The sequence below is a fragment of the Piliocolobus tephrosceles genome, chromosome 18 (assembly GCF_002776525.5).
Source record: "Piliocolobus tephrosceles isolate RC106 chromosome 18, ASM277652v3, whole genome shotgun sequence".
Lineage (NCBI taxonomy): Eukaryota > Metazoa > Chordata > Mammalia > Primates > Cercopithecidae > Piliocolobus > Piliocolobus tephrosceles.
In genome coordinates this window covers 56,945,407-56,967,375 of record NC_045451.1, presented here as the reverse complement: position 1 = coordinate 56,967,375, position 21,969 = coordinate 56,945,407, and the positions used below count along the sequence as shown (strand labels likewise).

Genomic DNA, 21,969 nt, shown 5'->3' with positions numbered 1-21,969 from the left:
AAGAAAGAAAGTGTGCTATGATATTCAACGTGTATTTACACACCTCCGTTCTGCCTTCCCGTTCCCCTTATAAATCTGCCCCAAGATACGCTGGCACGCTGATTGCTATTTGTGCTCTGCTACGAAGTCCAGGCCAGACTGTCTCCTGTATTCCTTATAAACTTCTCCCATCTCTTCCCTACAGAGCAAGCACGCCCTTCCTTTTGACAGAGTTCACGTCCTCTCTACCTTTTTATAGGCCACATCCGCGTGCCCCCCACATAGCTGCACAACACAAACATGTGCCTTTCTCCTCTATTTTTTTTTAAGACTAAAAACAGGCTCTGTGTTTTGGTAGGCATCCCTCCAAAGCATAGGTGAGCGTCCATGCGGTATGTTTCCGAAAACGACGCCAATGAAAGGGAGGAACGAGCGCTGCTGAACAATGCCGCACCAAAGTTGCAGACTGTTCGGCTACAGTCCAGAAAATGAATCCAATTTTTCATTCTGTCATTATAAATATTTCATTGCAAATGGTACTGATTTTCTGCAACTGTGGTTAAGCAGAGGGCCTCTGTGTGAATATTTAAGAAAAAAAAAAAAAGGAGGAAGACAACGAAGAGGAGGGAGGGGGGAATTAAAGGTTAGCAACCAATTAATTTCTCACTTGAAATGTAAAAGATTCTGGGAGAAATTCAACAGTGATGTACTGTGTGACTCAAAGAAGAAGAAGAAAAAAAAAACATTTACTCTGCTCTTCTTCTGACAGTTTCTCATAAAATATCTGCAGTCCATCTATCTTTTAGTACTCCGGGCTCCTCTGGAGAGCAGAAAATGGTGGTTTAAAGCTCACTTCAGTGCCAGTCTGCGGGAGATTGCTTTCCACAGGACCCCCGCTGATGGAGGCCTAGGGGAAGAGGCCCAGGAGTTATTCAATCAGCCCGAGACTCTGGGGCGGCTGGGGGTCCTTTGAGGGCTGATTATAAAGCTGCCCTCCTGTTGCCTGCCTCGGAACAGAACGAAATGAGCAGCCTCTTGCTGCGCAGATTCTGCAAGAAGGAATTTCACCTGTCATGGAGTTTGTCAGAATTTCAGGATTTATCTTGGTGCAAAATTAATAAAATACCAACCAGGATTTCAGGCTGACTACTCAGCTGTGTCATCTCAAAGTGATCTTTCACCCAAGAAAACCTGGACAGTGAGCACAGCCATTCTTGCCCTACTTTTCCTTTGGAGGATGAACGAGACGATGTGACTAATGCCACCCAAACATCAGATTGAGACCGTGAGCCAATTACACGCGAGGCGGAATTACGCGTGGGTGCCGCTGTCTTAATGCATGACCTCTCACCCCACCGCTGCAGTTCTAAAGCCTCTTCGGAAGAAGTGGAGTCTAACGCATAAAAAGGCGATTTCTGCAGCTTATGACACAGTAGGTCCCCTATGGCATCACATCTGTTAAATGCATACACTGGTATTTCAGACCTGGATTTGATTTATCTTTTAAAAGGAGTACTAACAATGGAGTATGGCAAGAACGCATACTATGAAACGTTGCAAATTAATCTTGGGTCGGCTATGAACAAGGTGCAGTTTCATCCTTTGTTCCAGCACACGCCCTCCGCATGTCCCATCACCTTCTGGGCTCCCAGCAGAAAGTGGGAGGGCAGAGGGCGGGGGAGGCGGGAGAGAACACAAGGGGACAGGACAGAGTGGGAACAAACCACCTATTTCTGTGACCCTCTGCCAGCTCTGGGCTGCAACAGTTTGGCCATCTTGGCTTCTTTCACTTTAGACTGTAGCTTGCATCACACAAATCACCACTGCTCTTTTAAGTGAAGTTCTGTACAACCCAGGGGTTTGATCATTTTGAACTGAGACTTGGGTAGCTCCAAGGCAATTAGCTCTGGTCCTCAGAGTGGGTGGCATCGCATGGCAGATGGGGCCAGCATGTGGGGTCTGGATTGGCACTCATGCCACTGGCTGGCCCAGGCCAATGGACACCGTGGGCAAGCAGTTCTCCGGACCTTGGTCTCACTCAAGTTTGACTTCCAGGACACTGAACTCAGGTTCAGCACAGGGTTAGTTTGGGTTGCGATGCACACCTTGTTTTGTGTCCCTGGCCTCCATCCACACTCAGGCCCTGGGTACCTCTTACTAATCGATGATTAGCAGCACAGCCTCGGCTCTCAGAGTCAGTGATGGGTTTAAGGCATTGCTGCTTCTCTAATTTTTAATCGACATTTTCTAAATGAGACAATAAACAATGCTGTAAGGCATTCTCCCCAGCTCTTCCCCTAGTTAAATGACAATTCTGCTTTGGAGAACCACCTTTACAATTCAGTAGCAGTCTGACAATACTAACACCAAGAGATCTCAGGAAAAAGTAACAGAGAGAGTGAAAGAGAGGAGAGAGCTAGGAAGTGAGCGCACAGATGGTGGGGGGGACGCAGGGTGCTCTCAGCAGGCTTCAGTGGAGATGTATTAACTCCACAGAGGGATAAGGGCTTCCCACCAGTACTGTCATGAATTATAACTGAGTATGGGAGTGAAGCCTTGGTGTCTGTCTCACAGCAAATATACTGTTCCATTTTCCTGCACAATCACCTTTCACCCTTATAAACTCAAAGCACAGCAAAGCACACTGCTGATATTTAATGGTATCACAGTAGCCTTTTATATGTCTAGAAGGCACACAAGCTTAGCAGATGTGCCCAGTGGTGTAAGTCAGACAATTATAAAATTAAGTTTTGGCAAAGTGAAAAAGGAAATCTTTTATGAGCGCTTTGGGTTTCCAATGAAGGATGGTCTTCTGCCAGCCAGGAGCTGCTATCAATGCAGGGGCAGGGATCACACAGAAAAGAAGCTGCCCTCCCAGCCATGGAGGGGCCCAAGGAAAAAGCTCCACTTTTGCAAACTTGGCCCTCCTATGGGAAAGCAGTTCCTGGCCAGTTAGTTTCCACTCACTCATTCAATGAAGTTATCAATGAAGGAGACCTGTTATTTTAGGCAGTTTAAAATTTCACCACTATTAAAGGACTCGTTTACCCTGCCTTTCACTCCCGTTTAAAGCCTCGGAGTTGCTGTTCTAAATGACAGCACCGCAAGCACAGCTTTTAAGCACTATTCATCTCGCCGCCACATCTCCGGCTTTTACAGAACACTACTCTCTCTCTCCAATAAGGGGAACTTACTCCTTCATAGCTGCAGGGCAGAGCCTGTTCCAAGCTGTAGATTCGCTGCAAATATAACAATAAAGGATACAAATGTGAATTCCTCTTAAAATACACGTTTGGCTCTGAAGCTGCCTGGCCTTAGCAAACTCGATCAAGAGCAACCTATCAATCTTTCTCCAAATGCACAGCAGCAGCTCATTTCACCCGGCTGTCCGAGGGATCGCCACATTGATGGATCAGGAAGACGCTAGAATGGATTCTTTGCTCATTTCAGGGGATTTATAGTGGAAGCCCATGATTACTATCTTTCTTACCCTAATTGTCACAACAGCTGGATATGGAAGTGGTATTTCCCAATAGTTAGAGGAAAGTCTGTAAACATAAAGGGTCTATTCTTGCCACTTTGTCTCTACTAATGTGAGGAAACTGATCCATGTGTGGTGCAAACATCTCAAACAGAAACATGTGGCAATTCCATGTGCCTCTCTAGATTGCAGAATGTTTTGGAAATTTGGATTTCCGGATCTCTCCAAAGGATCCAACTACAAAGACGCTGAGACAGAGCTCTGTCTTTACGAGACAGTCACATGCAGTCTGTCCTTCCTAATGGAGGCAGATCTTCCGGTGCTACGGCAGCAGGCTGTCTTGGCGACATGGAAGATGGCAGGGCCAGCAGAGCTCAGCCAAAGCAGAATGTGGCAGAGGTGATGAACATTTCCAGGGGGTGGGAGGGAGGGGGCTGCAGAACTGGCCACAGTGCTCTTCAGTACACCCTGGCTGGATGCTCCATAAAGCCGCACTGATGGCAGTTCGGAGATGGCCATCTGTCGTCAACTCTGGGCCAGACAAAAAAATAATGTAATGGCAGCTCGCGAACAACAGGGCTGTTTGAGGAGGGAACGAGTCCTAGAATGAAGAGGTGGTGCTCCCTCTTTTAATAGCAAAAACCAGCCATCAATATGAACATCAAGAAATTAATGGATGGAGAATTTTTAAAAACTGAGCTGGGGTGCTGTAGAAACAATTCAAATGCAAATAAAGTGGTTTTAGCTTATTGCAATTACCTCTGTTGCCCTTACTTCAGTCATATTAACCACTTGATTCTTGAAAATTTGACTACCAGGACACATGGTGAAGCAGGAAGGGCCAAATTTAGAAAAAGGTGAGCCCAGGTTGTGCCTCCAAGCATGCACACACAGATTAGGCATTTATTGGTACAAAATGGGTAATTGAAAATGCATTTACTCATTTAGCCCAAATGAGTTCATTGTGATAATCGGGCTTATCTTTCTGTATGCTTGCTTAATTTCTAGATGCAATTTTATTAAAAAGCCAAATAAAACTATCTTACCTTTAGATGCATTATGAATGCTATACAACTGCAACCTCCCTCCTTTGCTTAACAAAAACTCTGATCTTTTTGCTACTGCATAGATGATGGGGGGGTTGGAAGGGAGAGAGAGGAGAATAACAAACTGAGGTTAGCTTAGCCATGTCCTGTTTGTGTCCTATGTGATTAACTTTCTGCCTTCAATGGTAAGGCCAATCAATCCTGATTGAATTATCCAATATTAACAGCTGAAAGTGATCAAAACTAATGGTGAAAACATAGTACCAATCAATAAATCAATGCAAATGATTCGGTTCCTGGAGATCCGATCAAATAAAAGAGAGAGATCAATTTAACCACTGAGCAAATTAAGTGGAAGTTGCTGTAGCACCAATTTACTTCCAAAGCCCTGCAGGCCCACAAAGCAAAGACATGAGGTGATGTACAAAATGGACCAGTTCCAGAACCACGTGCTCATTTGACACAATTTATACTCCTGTGCATTTTGATGTCTTTGTGATGTGCTTAAGGGCTGCTATTTCAGCCCCAAGAACAAGAGATACACAGGGGCACAGTGGATGTAAGGATGTAAAGAGCAAAGGAATGAGGCCCAGACCATCCAGGAAGGGGTGGGAATTACAATCCCCCACACTGATTTTCCTCCAAACTGATCAGTATAGGACCCGGATATGCCAGATCTAGACATGGTGATAGGCAAATATTTCCAACCCAGGGGTCCCAGCAGAACAACACATGATAAGAGGCAAGACAGAACTGGGTTTTGAGTTCTATAGTTTGTGTGGGGATGATAAAAGAAATTTTGGCCTGGTGTGGTGGCTCACGCCTGTAATCCTAGCATTTTGGGAGGCCAAGGAGGGTAGATTGCCTGAGCTCAGGAGTTTGAGACCAGCCTGGGCAACACAGTGAAACCCCATCTCTACTAAAATACACACAAAAAAATTAGCTGGGTGTGGCAGTGTGAACCTGTAATCCCAGTTATTTGGGAGGCTAAGGCAGGAGAATTGCTTGAACCCAGGAGGCAGAGGTTGCAGTGAGCCAAGATGGCACCATGGCACTCCAGCCTGGGCAACCGAGCAAGACTTTGTCTCAAAAAAAAAAAAAAATGAATAAAACATAATAAATAAATAAATAAATAAATAAAATTTAAGCTCTGTAGGAAATAAAAAGTAAGCTCTTGAAAAATACAAAAAGGTGAGAAAATGGGGATGAGGGTTACTTCCTCTCGATGTGCTGTGAATACACACTCTTTTATTCCTCTTGTTTACAAATGAGGATTTCTGCCTCACTTGGAGGAAAATATGAAAAAATAAACTAAAACAAACTTTTTTCCAAACTACACTCCGATTCTTCTACCTTGTCTTTCATGGAGGGGTAAAGTAAAACCATTTGTCTTAGCCACACCTCTGTAACTGGATGAAAGGCAGGGGAGTATATTAGCTTGGAATACATTTCTGAAAGCAAGTACACATGTTTAGTTTTGCAGTTAGAGGTTAAAAATCAAAACAAAGCCCAAGACTCCTAACCACTTGAAAAGGATAAATGTTTAAAAATAAGAATTTTTACCTGGAAACTGATTAACATGAAATTTTGCAATGAGGTATGACTCATTGCCAAATTATTCCAATAAGCTATGACAGAGAACTCAGGCAAGTTCTGATATGTCTGAGATAGAGATTTTATTTTCAAATAATGATGAATCTGGATTTTGTTCACTTAGGTCAGGACTAGGAAAGCAGCAAGAAGGTCACAGAGCCAACGTTCAGTGAGTGTCTATTATGTTCTCCGAATTCCATAACAATCCATCCAAACCAGCAGGGGTGCCTCCCACCCAATTCTCCCAGCTGGAGAAGAAACATGTTTTCTTGGAAGATTTATAACAATTGATTACATATTACCTCATATAGTAGCTATTTCTTTGCCTATCTTCTCTGTCCTAGTAGATTGTACATATATGCCTAATTATTTTAAGTATGCCATAAAGTGGCATCATGGTGAATTTAAAAAGATGGAATAATATATATATTATATATGTATATATATTATATATGTGTGTGTGCGTGTGTGTGTATATATATATACATATATTTTTTTTTCTTGAGACAAGGTCTCTCTCTTTCTCTGTCACTCAGGCTCGAGTGCAGTGGTGCGATCATGGCTCACTGCAGCCTCAACCTCCCCAGGCTCAGGTGGTCCTCCCACCTCAGCCTCCTGAGTACCTGGGACCACAAGCACCTCAACTTGGGTAAATTTTTTTTTTTTTTTTTTTTTTTTGGTAGAGACGAGGCTTTCACCATGTTGTCCAAGCTGGTCTCAATCTCTTGGGTTCAAGTGATCCGCCTGCCTCAGCCTCTCAAGTGTTGGGATTACAGGCATGAGCCACTGTGCCTGGCCTATAAGTATTTTTAATAAGTATATTTTCTGAATAATGGCATGGGGACTATAGCAGTATGTAATATAGCATTTGTAATTCTGACTATTAACAAGGACTCCTAAATGCCTCATCACACATTATTTAATTATTTGAGACAGATTTTGTGTTATACTCACCGAGAAGCTAATTTAGGACCAGTAGCTAAGTTAGCAAGTGACCCAGCAAGCCACTCAATGGGGACAATTCAATGCTGTATTGTTGTCTTATACGTCCCATCCCATATGCAGGAATTCATTTTTCCTTCAGTAATATGACCATAAAACTCAAGCACCAGTTAAACTGTGGTGTGAAAATATGCATCAGAATCAGGTGATTTGGTGGAAAAGTGAGTGAGAAGAAAATCAAACAGCTATAGTGACAATTACACATTTAAACCTTAGAGATTTCTGAAAGTCTCGGTGTATCCCTCAAATGTCAAATTACTACTGTACTTTGAATGTAGGAAACATTGCACTCATGACTTAATGAAGAAAAGGGCTGGGTATTAAGATAATCTTCGATTCAAAAGGAATTGAAATACTAGAATTTCAGAGCCTAAAGTTCAACTAGACCAATTTCTTCTACCCATACTGCAGGAATTCCCTCAATCTTCATTAAATTTATAACAAGAGGCCTGACAGAATGTTCTATGTGAACACGTTGGGAGAGAGGATGATTTGATCATTGCCATCCAATAGTAGCTTTTCTGGAGGCACCAATTAAACAGCAATTAGTGTACTGAAAGAATGTGGCCTATTCAACAGGATTTTTACAAACACCACTTGCTCACACCTGCATAAACCACTTTGGATACAAATATGCATTGTAGGATATTATTCTTGGACCATACCATCCTCTCTCAAAGCAGCTTCCTTAGGTTCTGCTGAAAACTTTTGAGGTCTATTAGGAAAACATGTGAAACATTGAACACATTCATTCACTTAAAAAATAATAAAATGCTCATTGAGTTGAAATAATGGACTCTTATTCCAAAGCACATCTCCTCTCCTGGCAGCATGCTAGGTGGCCTTTGAAGTGTATTAGAATTTCTTGCAAAAATGGAGGGAAACTCTACCAAAAGAGAAAGGTTATATCTTGCTACAAATTATATTATGTTTTTATGTGTATATATATGTATAATGATATAATTTTATGTTATATACATTATATAAAATTCCAGTCCAGATATATATCCGGACTGGAATGCAGAACACTTGGTCAGCAAGGTTTATGGGTTGTGTGATGAACATAACTTCTACACTGGCAAAAACTGTGACTTAGATTAAATGTTTCATAGAAATAAGGGCTTCATCTGGCCTAAATCTAAAAGGACTTGTGGTTTGTGACGTTCAAAGGATGGTGCCTGAGTGCTTGATCTCCTGAAGAGACTGTTCAGTGTATAATGAATTATCTACATTCTGACTGGCTTTGTAGGTAGTGCAAATGAAGGTAACACACCACTATATATATGTGTACATACACAGTATATGTACACACAAAGTATATATACACACAAGTATACATACTTATACATCCCCATATACATGTATGTGTGTGTGTGTGTGTGTGTGTGTGTGTGTGTATGGTGGCAAGTAATTTTCATTAACATTCCCTCATACATATGTGTGTGTATATATACATATATATGAATTTTATACCTAACAAAGCTCTATTCACAAAAGAATGCTTCATATTTTCAACTGGGTATAAAGTGAAAGAAATGTAAATTATGTATTATGGTCATGAAATCATTTACGTACATTTAAAAGATATCCATAGTGATGCTGATGGTCAATTCCAGAATGCTTAGCCTAAACTTAACCTATTATTCTCACCTTGATAGAAAAGCCAAATAAATTGTATGCTTTAAAATCTCTAATAGGATTGCAGTTCTTAGACATTTAGTTTTACAGTCTCTTGTGAAAAGTCCTCCTTATTTCTTAACTTTGGTGGCATAAAAAAGTAGATGAGTTCAAGTGGTTTAAAATTTACATTTACTTTGCACACCAAGGCATGAACTACAGTGGGATGATAAAATGGCTTCATTTTTCTACTCTCTTGTTATTTTGGTTACAGATCCTATTTTCTATTGTCACCTGAATGTTAGAAGATTTTTTTCACTTGTCCCAGGAAAACAACAAAATGTTTCATGGTTTTTGTACACTTACCATCCCATTTTCTATACAGCAAATACAATAAATCAGCATTTCAAAATTACATTAATTCCATCCTCTAAGCACTGGTATAAATGCAATTTGGGTAATGAAAGCAAATGCACAGGACCATGAATGCCAAAAGTTAAAATATAAAAATAAAAACACTTTCAAAGCTAGAAAGTCAAGTTAACTCTGATCCATTTTTCTTAATGTGTTGAAACTAAAGCCACTGATATTATTGAGGATTTCAGAAAATAGACCCACATAGAGATTCCGATAACTATGAATTATAGCTTTGTGAAATATTGACTGTGTAGTCAATATCTCATCTCAGATTCATAATAATTATCACATACTCACCGTAAATACTGTTCTTATCTAGGGAATGATTCACATATTAAACCTGAGTATTTGCATCAAGAGCAAATATATATAATTTCGAGTTGTGGGATTGGAAATATAAGGCTCACAGTTTTGGATTATAGAGTAAGTCTCTGTTTGGCCCAGATTCACAATTTGAATGAGTGAGTCAGAAATGTTTTGGCAGATGTTTGACTAAAAAGGTCACAAATACTCAAAATGAGTTGTGTGTTCTGCACTAAAATTTCTATGCCAGTGGTTCTCAAAGGGTGGTCCAGGGACTTCTGTGGTCTCCTAAACACTTTCGAGAGGTCCGTAAGGTCAAACTATTTTCACAATAATATTAGACGTTATTTGCCCTTTGCACTCTCATTATCTCAAGAGGGTACAGTGAAGTTTTCTCGAGGCTGCCTAACATGTGATGACATCATCTCTCTGACAGTTAATAGAATGTGTGCTTGTATTCCTGTATTTAATAGATTTCTCCATTTTGATTTTTAATATGGAAAATGATAGTAATTCACATAAACCAAAGCCCTTTGTGGTCCTCAATAATTTCTAAGAATGTAAAGGCATCCTGAGATCAAGGAGTTTGTGACTGGTCTATGCTAATTGCAGAAAAGACTGACTACTATATGTTCCATATAGAATAAAACCCCAAAATACATCATCATAAAGGAAACCTGGAATCTTGAAGGATGTGATTAATTGCTTCATTTTGTCTGCTCTACAATGAGTCAGAGGCCACCACTACCATAGTGCTGAGTTCTTTTAACGTGTTGAAGGCACCGCCAGGTGAGAATCTACTCACACAGTACAAAAGTGGAAGTTTGTTGCAAACATTTTTGTTTTCAAGAACACTAGATAGGAATCAGTCTCTACAGAAACTCTACCGCTTTGATTTTAAATGATTACTTAATTCTGCCTCACAGTTTACATGCTAATTAACAGTATTACTAGGTATTTTGGCCATATCCTTTATAGATTCACAAAACCAAAATGACTTATGCTTTCATACCTATGCAATAAAAATGTAGTATTTTTTCAAACAGAAATTTAGATTATTTTAATAAGATGTATTTTTAAACAATAGTCTAACTTGGCCTATCTTCTATATTCAATTCAGGAACAGATGTGACAGAATAGCATTTTTAGAAGTGATACAAAGTAAGACAGTAACTTTAATTTGGATCTACTGACATATTATGTCAACTAAATGGGCTCACCCATTCTTCCTTATATTTTGTATTTCATCTCCTTAACTTATTCTTTGTTCACTTTTAGAATGATAACTGAGAAGATAAACTGCAAATTCCTCATTTTGACATATAACTCACATAAATCTCATTTCATCAGAGCCCAAGGAAGCACAAAGTGGCCCCAGGACCCACTGTGGGATGGAAGACTGAGGAATGGATGGGCTCCAAGTCCCTCAGTCTTGCCTCTCCCAGGCCAACCAGATCAGCTGTTTATTTGGTTCATGGATTCAACGTGAAAACTAACTGCAACCCTCATTTTAGGCTAAATACCTGTGTTGTTAATAATAATACTCATAATAACAGAATAATTTTCAGTTCGACTCTATTCTCCTCCACGGGAACCAACAAGATCGAACAAAAAGCATGTTACTTGCAGATCATTTCATCAGAAAAATAAGGATAAGACATTATACTCATTTTCAAGGTGAAGTAACATTAAAAATAAGTTATTTTCCTTTTATAATAGGTGATATTTCTGGAATACAATCTAGGTCTCTGACTCATTTTTTTAAAACTACCAGTCTATAGCTAAGAATAATAAGAATAACCAAATCTTCCTATGTTTATATCTTATATCCATACCCATCATTTCACTGTATAACAGCCTGTAAGTGTGATGTTTATTTCTTCATATCTGAGGTTCAGAGGACTTACAGACCAAGATTAGTCACACATTAATCAAGTGGACCACTCAAGGCTAGATTCAATGTCTTTGGGTGCAAAATTTTCAACTATAAGGCTTTGGTTAAGTAATAATTATTCCATTAAATGGAAGATATACATACTGGACAAGAGTAGATTTCTTTCTTTTCTTCCTCTCTCCCTTCCAATTTTAAGCCCCTCAGGACAACAATAACCTGGACATCCACCCAGCTTGGAGCCCAGTGGGAACAGAACATGAATAAAACAGGATTTGGGAGAATGAGTCATGACAAGCGAGGTGAATGATCCCACAGTCCAATAAACCTGACCCCTAAGTCTATCACACTGGGTCAGAAGGTCCAATTATAGGTCTGTTCTAGTTCTTTTTATGATTGACAGCAGCCAGAGGCAAAATTACTTTGGTGTCTATTAATCCAGGCTCTAATTTTCCCTTTGCCCCAGTACACACAAAGCATCATGGTGGCCCAGGGTGAGTGATACTGTGAATCCAGATTTAAAATGCCCCTGTTTCCTATAAGAATAGCAACTGAGTTCAATCCCAGTCCTCTTCATGAGGAAATTACCTGCAGCTCTGTTTGGAAGAAAAACTTCTGTGGACATTGTGTACAGTCATAGATCTTGTCTTCTTGTCCATGGGCAGAGAAAATATGCTGCTGCAACTTGTTTGCTTGAACAAATACTGAAATGATAAAAGAACGGTGAACTTGGGTTATTTTGTTTCCGAAATGCCCTCAGTCAATGACTCCGCGTGAACAGCACGCCTCCCAGGTGTGACTTACTGCTGGAGACCTGGGGAGAGCTGAGTCACGTGTGCTCATGGTTGGGTCTCTGGCTTTTGTTAAGATGCACTCTACAGAGCACCTAATTCAACCCCAACAGCTCCAAAGTAAAGGTTTATGGAGGCCCTGCTCCCTATAAATCTTTAAAAAATAAAGCCGAAAACTGTCAAATGCATAGCTCTGTCTCAACAGAAATGACTCCTATTTCTCAGCAACCCACAGGTTAAGAAATCATAGATGCCAAAACCCTGTTTATTGTGTTTGCCTAAAGTTATAGCTAGCAAACAGTTCTCTATTTAAATGTGTTAATGCTAAAAATCTTATCCCACAGCTACTCTGGGGCACTGTCTATAAATGTGAAACAGAATGGCAGGTAAATTCTCTTTGGATACTTTAAGATCAACTCAGCCTACACACTGAATGCAAGGGTTTCAATAATATAAACATGTTCAATTTTAATGACTACAAAACAAGGCCCTAAGACTGTGTAACAGTTTACCTAGGAGACATACTATTAATAATTAAATTGTATATGCCAGAGGCAGTGTTTGGGTTGGCAGAACTGACTTCTGATGGATGCCTGGTGCACTGTGACCTAAAAAAGTTTGCATCTACAATATTAATCTGTATAGGCAGGGAAAGGATTTATTAAAGATGTTGGCATTTGACTTTGACTCCACTCTAATCATTAAAATTATTCTAATTGCCAGCCAACCTAAAATATTAGAATATTGTTCTTGTGAGTCATACATTTTAATCACATTTCTCATTACCTTAAAAAAACTGCTCAGATTTCCTTTCCCACCTAACACACTTTATATTGGAAGGGTTTTAAAAAAATTGTTTTTTCTAAATTACTTCAAGATACACTAAAACACTTCAGGTCTGTCTGCAGAGAAAATGCAGACTGTGTACAATTAATGCATTTTTGTCTCTTTAACCATATCAACAAGAAGAAATGAGGTTTTTACACAGATTTGCAGCTAATCTGCATATAACTCAATACATTTTATGAGGCTTCTGGCTACAACATGAAAGACCTATTTTATTAGGGGTCTTAGTTGTGAGGTGACCTATGACCCAGTCCTCCTTTATGAAGACTTACAAGCTTTTATAAAGAACCCAGACTCTTGACTCGTTGTGTCTTAAGATATATACTACTGATGGTAAACCACAGCAGTATATGTTTTTAAGTATAAACCTGGAAGAATAAAAAGAGTTCCAAAAGAAGGATGAAAAGTGGCTGATGGAATTATTGAATGAAGGAGCCAAACAGGCAACTGTTGAAGGCAGAGCCATCAACGTACCAGGTAGTAATTGTGCTAACTGTACAGTGAACATGGCCCCTCTCCTTTTATTTTATCACAGAACAGAAATCTATAGGCTGAGTTCAGTGAAGGTAAATAATCAATGCTTGGAATTTTGCTCTGCAAACAAAGAAGCCAATTTTGAGAGAAGGATATATTCCCCCTCCTCCAACAAATAAAAAGGCAACATAGCTTGAGGGGCTTAACCACTGAGTCCAAAACACATGCAAAATAATCACAGAGGATTTTCTAAAATAACTTTGTCATTGTTAGGGGAATACCAGAAATGTGTGTGATCATATTTCAACCCCCAAGGGCTTCAAATGAAAGTTTCAGATTTACTTTTTTTTTTTCCTGCTAAAAACTGTAATGCTATCATATCTGTTAAAAAGTTTCTTCTTAAAAGTGTAAATGGAGATCAGCTTCTACTCTAAAAATCCAATTTCATAGGCAATAAATGCCTCATCTAATCTGTTTTCTATGTCAGATAATTTGGGGTGAGTTTTAACAGTTTGTATTTCTGGTGGAGAATGTTATGAAATTCTCCATGTTTAAGTAGCAGACGTGCTGACAACAAGGCTGCACTTTTAGTTGAACATCTTGCCATTAAAAAGCAGCTCTGTGCAGGGAGCCTTACCCTTGGTAACCTTTAACATCGAGAGGAAAAAAAAAAAAGTGAACACAACATGTATGTAGTTTTCCAAATGGAAAAGTGCAAACTTCTGAGAGAACGTGAAATGCCATTTGTTCATCCTGACAGTTAACCTTCCTGCTCATGTGAGCCTTTAAGTAGGCTGCGATCAATAATGCTAATGAAGCAGAAATCAAACATCTTCCCCCCAAACTGAACTGAAGTCATGTCTGTAAAAGGCCATAGCAGTGGGAAGTAATGCTTTGGTAGGAAAGACATGATGTGGCCATCAGCCGTTCCTGTGTCTTCCTGAAATAATCTTCCCACCTGTAAAGCAGACTGGACACTTGAAGGTGCCTCCCATCCCTTCGAAGCTGTGCTCTATCAGGTGGCACTGGAGTTTGGCAGGAGAGTCAAAGGTCTGGCTGCAGAGTTTGCATTCATGGTTCAGTCCTTCGTCTGTCAAGGAAAACACATGAACAGAAATGGTGAAAACCTGTCATATCTTTAATACACTAGAGTTATCTTTAATTGCATATATTAAACTATTTCCATCACCTAATATACATATGTAGTAGCATATATGGTTTCTGGTTATTTCACATTATTCATGAGTTTATATCAATTTAAAACAGTTCTGGAATTTAAAATCCAAAGATAATCAGAAGTCAGATTTTATCTTAGGGCTAATGCATTTTATTAAACTTTTAAAATATAATTGGTAGGTCAATAATGAGGCATTTCCTTTTCTCTAATTACCATGATATTCTGGGCGCTGTATTTCCAAAGTCCTAAAATAAAAGAGTGTGGACAGCTTCTTCCTCAGTGATTCTCCTCTGGCTTATCTAGAAGGTCCCGGAAGTGTCTATTTCTAACCATAGGTCTTCAGTGGTATTCAGTTGATCAAACTATCTTTTTCTATTTCCAAGAATTTCTGGCAATTTTGAAGTATCATCAATAGGACAGTCTCTTACAAATGCTCTTTTCTCTGCTTCGCACCGCTAGTCTCCCATAGTCTTACTAGTTCATCTCTCCCTTAACTCTGTCAGACAGTTTCAATTTTACCCCCAGAACCAGACTCTGCCTCTGTTTCTCCAAAGCACTTTTGTGATCTCCAGGCTCACTTGACTAGCCCTGAATTTTTCCTGGATATCTTAAGAACGAGAGGGCAGAAAAATATTTTGATGTCATAACATTGCTATATAAAGTGGAGAGTTTTGTTACACATAGACACTGTTATTTTAAACATTTATGGAATTTAAACATTTAAAGTTAAAATTTAAAATTGAAGGATTTAAAATGTAAGGATTACCCTAACTTATTTCATGGTGCAATTGTAAGATATAAAAAACTGGGGGCACTAGAGCTAGCAGCCTAGCTAACACTGACTTAGTGTTTGCTGTGTTTCAGAACTGCTCAGAGACACGAATTCATTTAATTGCCCTTAAACCCTATGAGAAAAACTACTATTAGTCTCATTGCACAGATGAGAAAAATGAGGCACAGAGAGTTTAAGTAACTTTGCTCTGAGTCACAAGGACTCATAATTGGAAGAGCCAGAACTTGAATGCAGGGAGTCTAGATTCAAACCCGGGCACTCTGTCCTCAGGGGCCATATCTTAATAGATATGGTGGGGCACACATCCACTACTTCCAAGACTACTTATTAAAGGGTAGAGGCTGCACTTTAACCTGGCTTGTTATCACATTATACTTTTATATTCTCCTATTAGCAATGATTAAAAAACGCTACGAGGCCGGGCGGTGGCTCAAGCCTGTAATCTCAGCACTTTGGGAGGCCCAGGCGGGCGGATCACGAGGTCAGCAGATCGAGACCATCCTGGCTAACACGGTGAAAGCCCGTCTCTACTAAAAATACAAAAAACTAGCCGGGCGAGGTGGCGGGCGCCTGCAGTCCCAGCTACTCCGGAGGCTGAGGCAGGAGAATGGCGTGAACCCGGGAGGTGGAGCTTGCAGTGAGCTGAGATCCGGCCACTGCACTCCAGCCTGGGCGACAGAGCGAGACTCCGTCTCAAAAAAAAAACAAAAAAAACAAAAAAAACAAAAAGATATTCTAGGTCTAGGGAATGAAAGACATCGTCACATTATAAGGGTAACAAGTCTACACTGCAGTTATTTGCTTTCATTCAAAGACAATATGCATGTGTAAGTCCTTCACCAGCTGATATTACTGGCAATACCAAGTCCCAATTACAAAGTGAGTTATTATTAGCTAACTAGGAGTAAAATCACTCTATTTGTATTCCTAATCTTTCTTCGCATACAAGTATGAGTCTTTAGAAGCAGAGGATTGGAATTTGTAAAAAGAGAAGCAAAGCACTAATTAAGCCACCCAGTACTGTCTACATTTCACAAGAGATAAAAACCTACTCTGTATCTGGGTGGCACAGTAAATTCCTTGATTATAATTATGTAAGAGGGAGTTTAATTGTGCATACTGACATGACAAGGGGTTACACAAAAAGCTTTAGGGATTATATAAGATCAAGGGTTTTTTCATCTGTTTCTTTCGTTTTTTTAAATCCTGAAGTCACCAAAAAATTTCCAGATTTTAGACATTAAGAAATATAAAAAACACTATTTATTGTAAGAAATTGGATTGGCAAGTTAATCTTCAGAAATACTTGCTAACTTTAAAAGTTCTCTACTTCCTTAATGCTACATACCTTTATTTTGAATAGTAAGAAGGTTACTAAGGGTTTTCATCTCCTTTTAAAATTATGTGGGTTTTGCACAAGAACCAAGAGATGGCCTGTGGATATAAGCTGATATACACTTGTCCCAGAATTTTAAAACTTGCAATAGGTGTGATGTAACATAATAGATCTGGCAGGTTTTCCTGGGGATAACGATTGACTGTCACATGAGCATAAAGTGAATTATGCACATTAGGATGCTCTGTAATGTAATATTATCTTTCTTGACTATGAGTATTTTGTTTGGAAAAATAAAAGAAGGAAAAATAAATAAGACATATGTACATGAGTGCAAGGAAAATGTACTCATTCATTTTTATGTATTTCTTACCCAAAGAAAAGAGAAGTTGCATCCCAAAATGTTAAATAACCCAAATTCGGTCAAGTGAATTCACAAAAAGGTGATACGCAGGCACAAAGGTATTTACGCCTTATTAGTGCATACTTATTTTCTACATATTCTGTCTTTTATTTGTGAAAGCACTAAGTGACAGCAACAGTAACAATCACATCTAGCATTTTCAGAACTCTTTTTACAGCTTAAAAGTCCATTGTAATGTTAAAAAAAAAAACTTGGAAGTTCTACCTGCCTTTTATTTTTAAGTTACACCGTGAGGTCTTTCCCTATAAACTGATCTCCTAGTTATTTCCACAGGAGAGAAAATATATATGAATTGTTACACAGCACATTATAAGATGAGCAAAAGCCAATACGCTCTTAGGTAGACGTTGAGAGTCCCCCCTTTTCTCTCACCTTTGTTCATTGCCCTACTCCCCCCATCTTCACACTTGCTTATTACCTCAAGTTCAAATGTATAATGAGAAAGAGACATAGTAACACAAAACATTCTTACAACTTGTTAATATAATTCATTCTGTATTTTTTTTAATTGAGGGCAGCACAGGTGGTAACAGAAAACAAAACTTACATATAATAAGAATTCCAAAAGTTTATCCTTATTCAGAGTCCTTAACTCTTCTCTTCTAATTCCACATTTACCTTTGTATGGCTGAGAGCCATGTCTGACTTTTCAAAGAATTTCTGAAAACCCTTAGAATTGGGGGGGATCTGGCTGAGTTAAACCCCATTTCTTTTCAAAACTGAGCTTCTCTCCTTTCTTCCCCCATCTGGTATTAGGTAGTAAAGAACAGTAAATGTAACTGCTGTTTTATTTTAAAGCCAGTGTTCTTGATGTGATACTATCAGCACCCCTACTCAGGATTCTGCCCACAAAGCATAACCTGAATTGTGCCTTTCCCCCTCCTCTTCCTAAAGGTGCCAAAAAGCTTAAAAAATTCAATCAAAATAACCATTTCTGCTCTCTGGAAAGGTAGCAGCTGACAGTAATTGGATAATACAGTCTGACTCATTTATTAAAAAGAGATTCAGAGTCAATTGATTTAATAACCATTACAATATTCCATTAAGGATATAATAGGCTAGTACAGCCCTATTTTTTAATTAAGAATTATAGATGGGATCTTCGAACGAAACTTCTAGATTTTTCTTCTCCTTTTTGCTTATCTATATTCTCCAGATTTTCTACAATGAGCACAATTTGCCTTGTAGGTTACTTTGAAATTAAAAGACAGAGGAAAAAACCTACCCTTTCCATACCCTATTAATGAGGATTGATTACAACACTGAAATTTTGCTAGCTAAAAAGTTAGACAGGAAATGAGTAACATTATGAAGTATAGAAAAACTCCAGTTTTGCCCAATTAAACTTAAAAGTTTTCTAGCCCAATATGTGCAAAAACAAAAGTTAGCAAGAGGAAAGGGAGAAAGAAGTATCAGAATGCAATTTAGCTATATGAGCAAACATGGAGCTTTCTGTATGAGCCTGTATCTTTCCAGAACACACGGAATGCCCCTCTCTGTTGGATACTGAGGGAGGTGTATGTGCCTGGCAATGGGGGTCCAATGTCAGAGTGGGACCTTTACCACTGAGAACATGCTGGAAGCCAGCAACTTCCTGTCTTGGTCACCCACTGGAAGGCATGACCAAAGCTACTCTAAGCATAATTGAGAAATCATTTCACATGTATAGAAATTTCAGCTAAAATAATTATTTCCATTTGTTAATCTTCATTTAACTGTGAACAAAAATGTAAACAGGAATCAAGTCTACATAAAAGAGACTGATGCTAATGTAAATATTTACTCCAACATTAAATGTTTCAAAGGAAAGTGTCTGCATACATAATTGGACTACAACCTCCCTGACTTAGTAGGAAACGTGATAATCACTTACACAATTTTGTGCTCTAAGAAAACCATCTGCTTGTCTAAAGCCAGTTCAAAGACGAATGACAACTTCTATGCCTCCAATTTATATAACCTGGACCTAAGTAACTATTTATTAGCCTGTTTTATAACAGAAGAAATATTAGTTACCATTTGGATGCTCAAGCACAGGTTTAAATTGTGAGCTCCAAGGTGGCAATTGTTAGTTTAACACAAGACACTGACATTTCAATATAAGCTTTAAACAAGAGAAACCCTTTAAGCAGCCTCCAGACTGTGTGTCCCATGTTTATACTCCTTTTCCTTCAATAAAAACAAAAATCTAGAGTGGCTACAAGCAAATGTTCAGTGGCTGACTTACATACAGCTGTTATCCCAGGAATCACTGGGGGCCCCCTTATACCGTCTGATCAACACTACAGCCATTACTGAGGGCCAATTTGTAACAGTTTGTAAGTAGAACTCCTTCTCCCTTTTACCCTCGAGACTGGCCAGAAGGGTCCTCCAGCCTCTTCCACTGCATAAATCTATAGGCTAAAGTCCACAGATATAAACCCCTCCTGCTATATCATCATGTGGCCAGGGCCATACTTAAAAGCTCTGATCTGAGTGGGAGTAAACTCTGCCCTCAGAATCCAAACAGAGGAATCAAATGCCCTACAGTTGTAACTTATCCAGTTCGAATGTGTGTTACCACTATATCCTCACATATATTTTTAAATCCAAGAAAACTATGCCCTAACCCAATTCCCAACCCCCAACCCTTTACTTTGCTTCTCCTCTTCCCTGAGTTAATTTCCAAGCACACATTTATAAGCTAGGGGTCCGAGGAGTAACAAAGAAAAGCCATACGTGACAAAACTCACCCCTCGGCTACGTTGGCTCGCCCTAGAAACCAGGAGTAGAAAAATAGGCAGACTGCAGTGTAATTTGCCATGCACACAGCCATCACATTCTTTCTAGGGCCATAGCACTCAGCCACGATAATTTGTTGTATTATATATAGCACATATTTCACGACTGTAACATAAACACACTGATGTGCTAATTTGGCAATGGAGACTATGACTTAGGCTTCAAAGTCTGCCAGTAGATTAGTCATTAAGCCCCCAACGTAAGGCAGAATTTCAGAGTACTGAATATTGTGTGAACGTTTTTTCTCATACCAGTTAAAAAGTTCTGCCCTTATTATTATTATTATTTTTGAACAGGTTGCCATGAAAATGAATGCCTGAAGACCGACGCTAGCACCTTCTAGGAGTTCTGTCACTGGCAATATGGGAGTGTCTGGCACTGTCCGTATTTCTATGCCACATGAGAGAGCAACAGGAGAGACGGGCATGAGACTCTTACAATAAGAGGAAAAGGACACTGGGGCATGAGGAAATGAGCTCCAGGTTCCTGGATCCTGACTGCGTGCACAAAGTTGCCTAACCCTTAGGTATCTCAAGAAGAGCTGCAGGATACGCCTCCTGTGTGCCTCAGTCAGAATCTCACTTCCGGGAGATCTACAGGTGCAAGCTTACCTTAACTCAGTTACTGGCTGTTTTTAGCCAATGGTCTAAAGGTTACAATGCTTTTGGACTTTATAAGCAAAGCCACTGATATTGCCACTGTTATTTCCTGCCTTGAACTTCTCATTATCAGCAGGGCTGGAGCAGGAAATGATTCAACCGGGGTAGGCTGCATGGTACCCAGCAGATTTTAAAGAGCCCAGGGGCTGCCTAGAGCCCCATAAACACCAGCAGCTTGGAAACTAGCAGGAGGTCCAGGTGGGTAGGGAGAGGAGAGGCAGGCAGTGGGAGTTCAGATGCTCTGAGATGCAATATCGTCCAATTCCTTGGCTATTATTATAGGTTGTGTGAAGTACTTATTAGAATATTCTCATGTCGGAGAAAACATCGGGATGTTGTTCAAACAATAAACAGCAAAACAAACAGCCCACCAAAAAGGTAGCTTTCCTTCAACTGTGGGGACTCAGCAGTGGTATTTTGGCACAAGTAGGGCATGGGGATAACTGCACAGACTACAGTGCCTTTCAAACCTGGCCAGGACATTAGCTCCTCTAGTTCTTTCTTTCCTTCTTCACATTCTGAATCTAAACATGGACCCCACAGCTGAAGTCTCAGAGAAAACATGCTGCCTACAGATAGCTTTAAAGGCAAAACTTTGCCCTCAAGTTTTTTTTTAATTAAAACAAACAAACAAACAAACAGCAAACACCAGTTTTGGAAGGGCACTGATAAACTCACTTTGATTTCTCCTCTCCCAGTTCCAAGAAAAAGATTGTTACCCAAGAAAAGAAGAAAGTAGTGGATGTTTCTTAGCAAATATTCTGGAAAAGGCAAGGGCAGGGATAAGGACGGGAGTGAGGACTGAGACCAACTAAGTCTGAAGTATGTCCTCCAGGTTTGATTAGATATTGGAGTTGCTTTTAAACAACTTGGATGTTGTGTAACGCTCTGACTTCAGTATATGCCACTGTGTTCCACTGAAAAGGATCCAGTTTACTTGAACAGTCAGTTTCCCCCCCATTTATACCCACTTGAATATAGGAGAGTACATTTTTTTCTTTCAAAAATTTTTTGCCACCTAATCGTTAGTGCTGTTCTGTTATCTGACTTGAAAGACAGTTTGTGAGCACGCAAATACAAGTATAAAACATTTGTTTCCATTTCACATAACAGACTAGATGAATGGAATGATTGAAGACAGCAGTGTTTCCAATTCAGCAATGCATTTCAGTTTTTGTCTTGCCTACAAAGAGTGGTGGGTGGCAACCCAGACCATCTCAATGCCATGAGAGTGCTGAGAACTAAGTTTGCGGTTTTCACCTATTCTTGCTACAGTGCAAGTCCCAGGAGGGCAAGGGTGTTTGTCTGTTTTGCTCATTGATGTACACGAAGTACCTAGTACAGTACATGCATGGCTCA

General features: G+C 39.5%; 1 protein-coding gene across 4 annotated transcripts in view; it reads right to left on the bottom strand.

The window, feature by feature from the left end:
- ZNF521 (zinc finger protein 521) overlaps positions 1 to 21,969 on the bottom strand; it is a 293,855-nt gene that overhangs the window by 15,234 nt on the left and 256,652 nt on the right. For all 4 annotated transcript variants that reach the window (XR_002730767.1, XM_023207760.2, XM_023207762.2 and 1 more), the window contains 2 exons: positions 14,399 to 14,530; positions 11,918 to 12,033 (listed from right to left, as the gene is read on the bottom strand). Coding sequence is in view for 3 of the 4 variants with exons in the window: in XM_023207760.2 (XP_023063528.1) it covers positions 11,918 to 12,033; positions 14,399 to 14,530 (248 nt within the window). In the remaining variant the exon portion in view is untranslated. The remainder of the gene's footprint in view (positions 1 to 11,917; positions 12,034 to 14,398; positions 14,531 to 21,969) is intronic.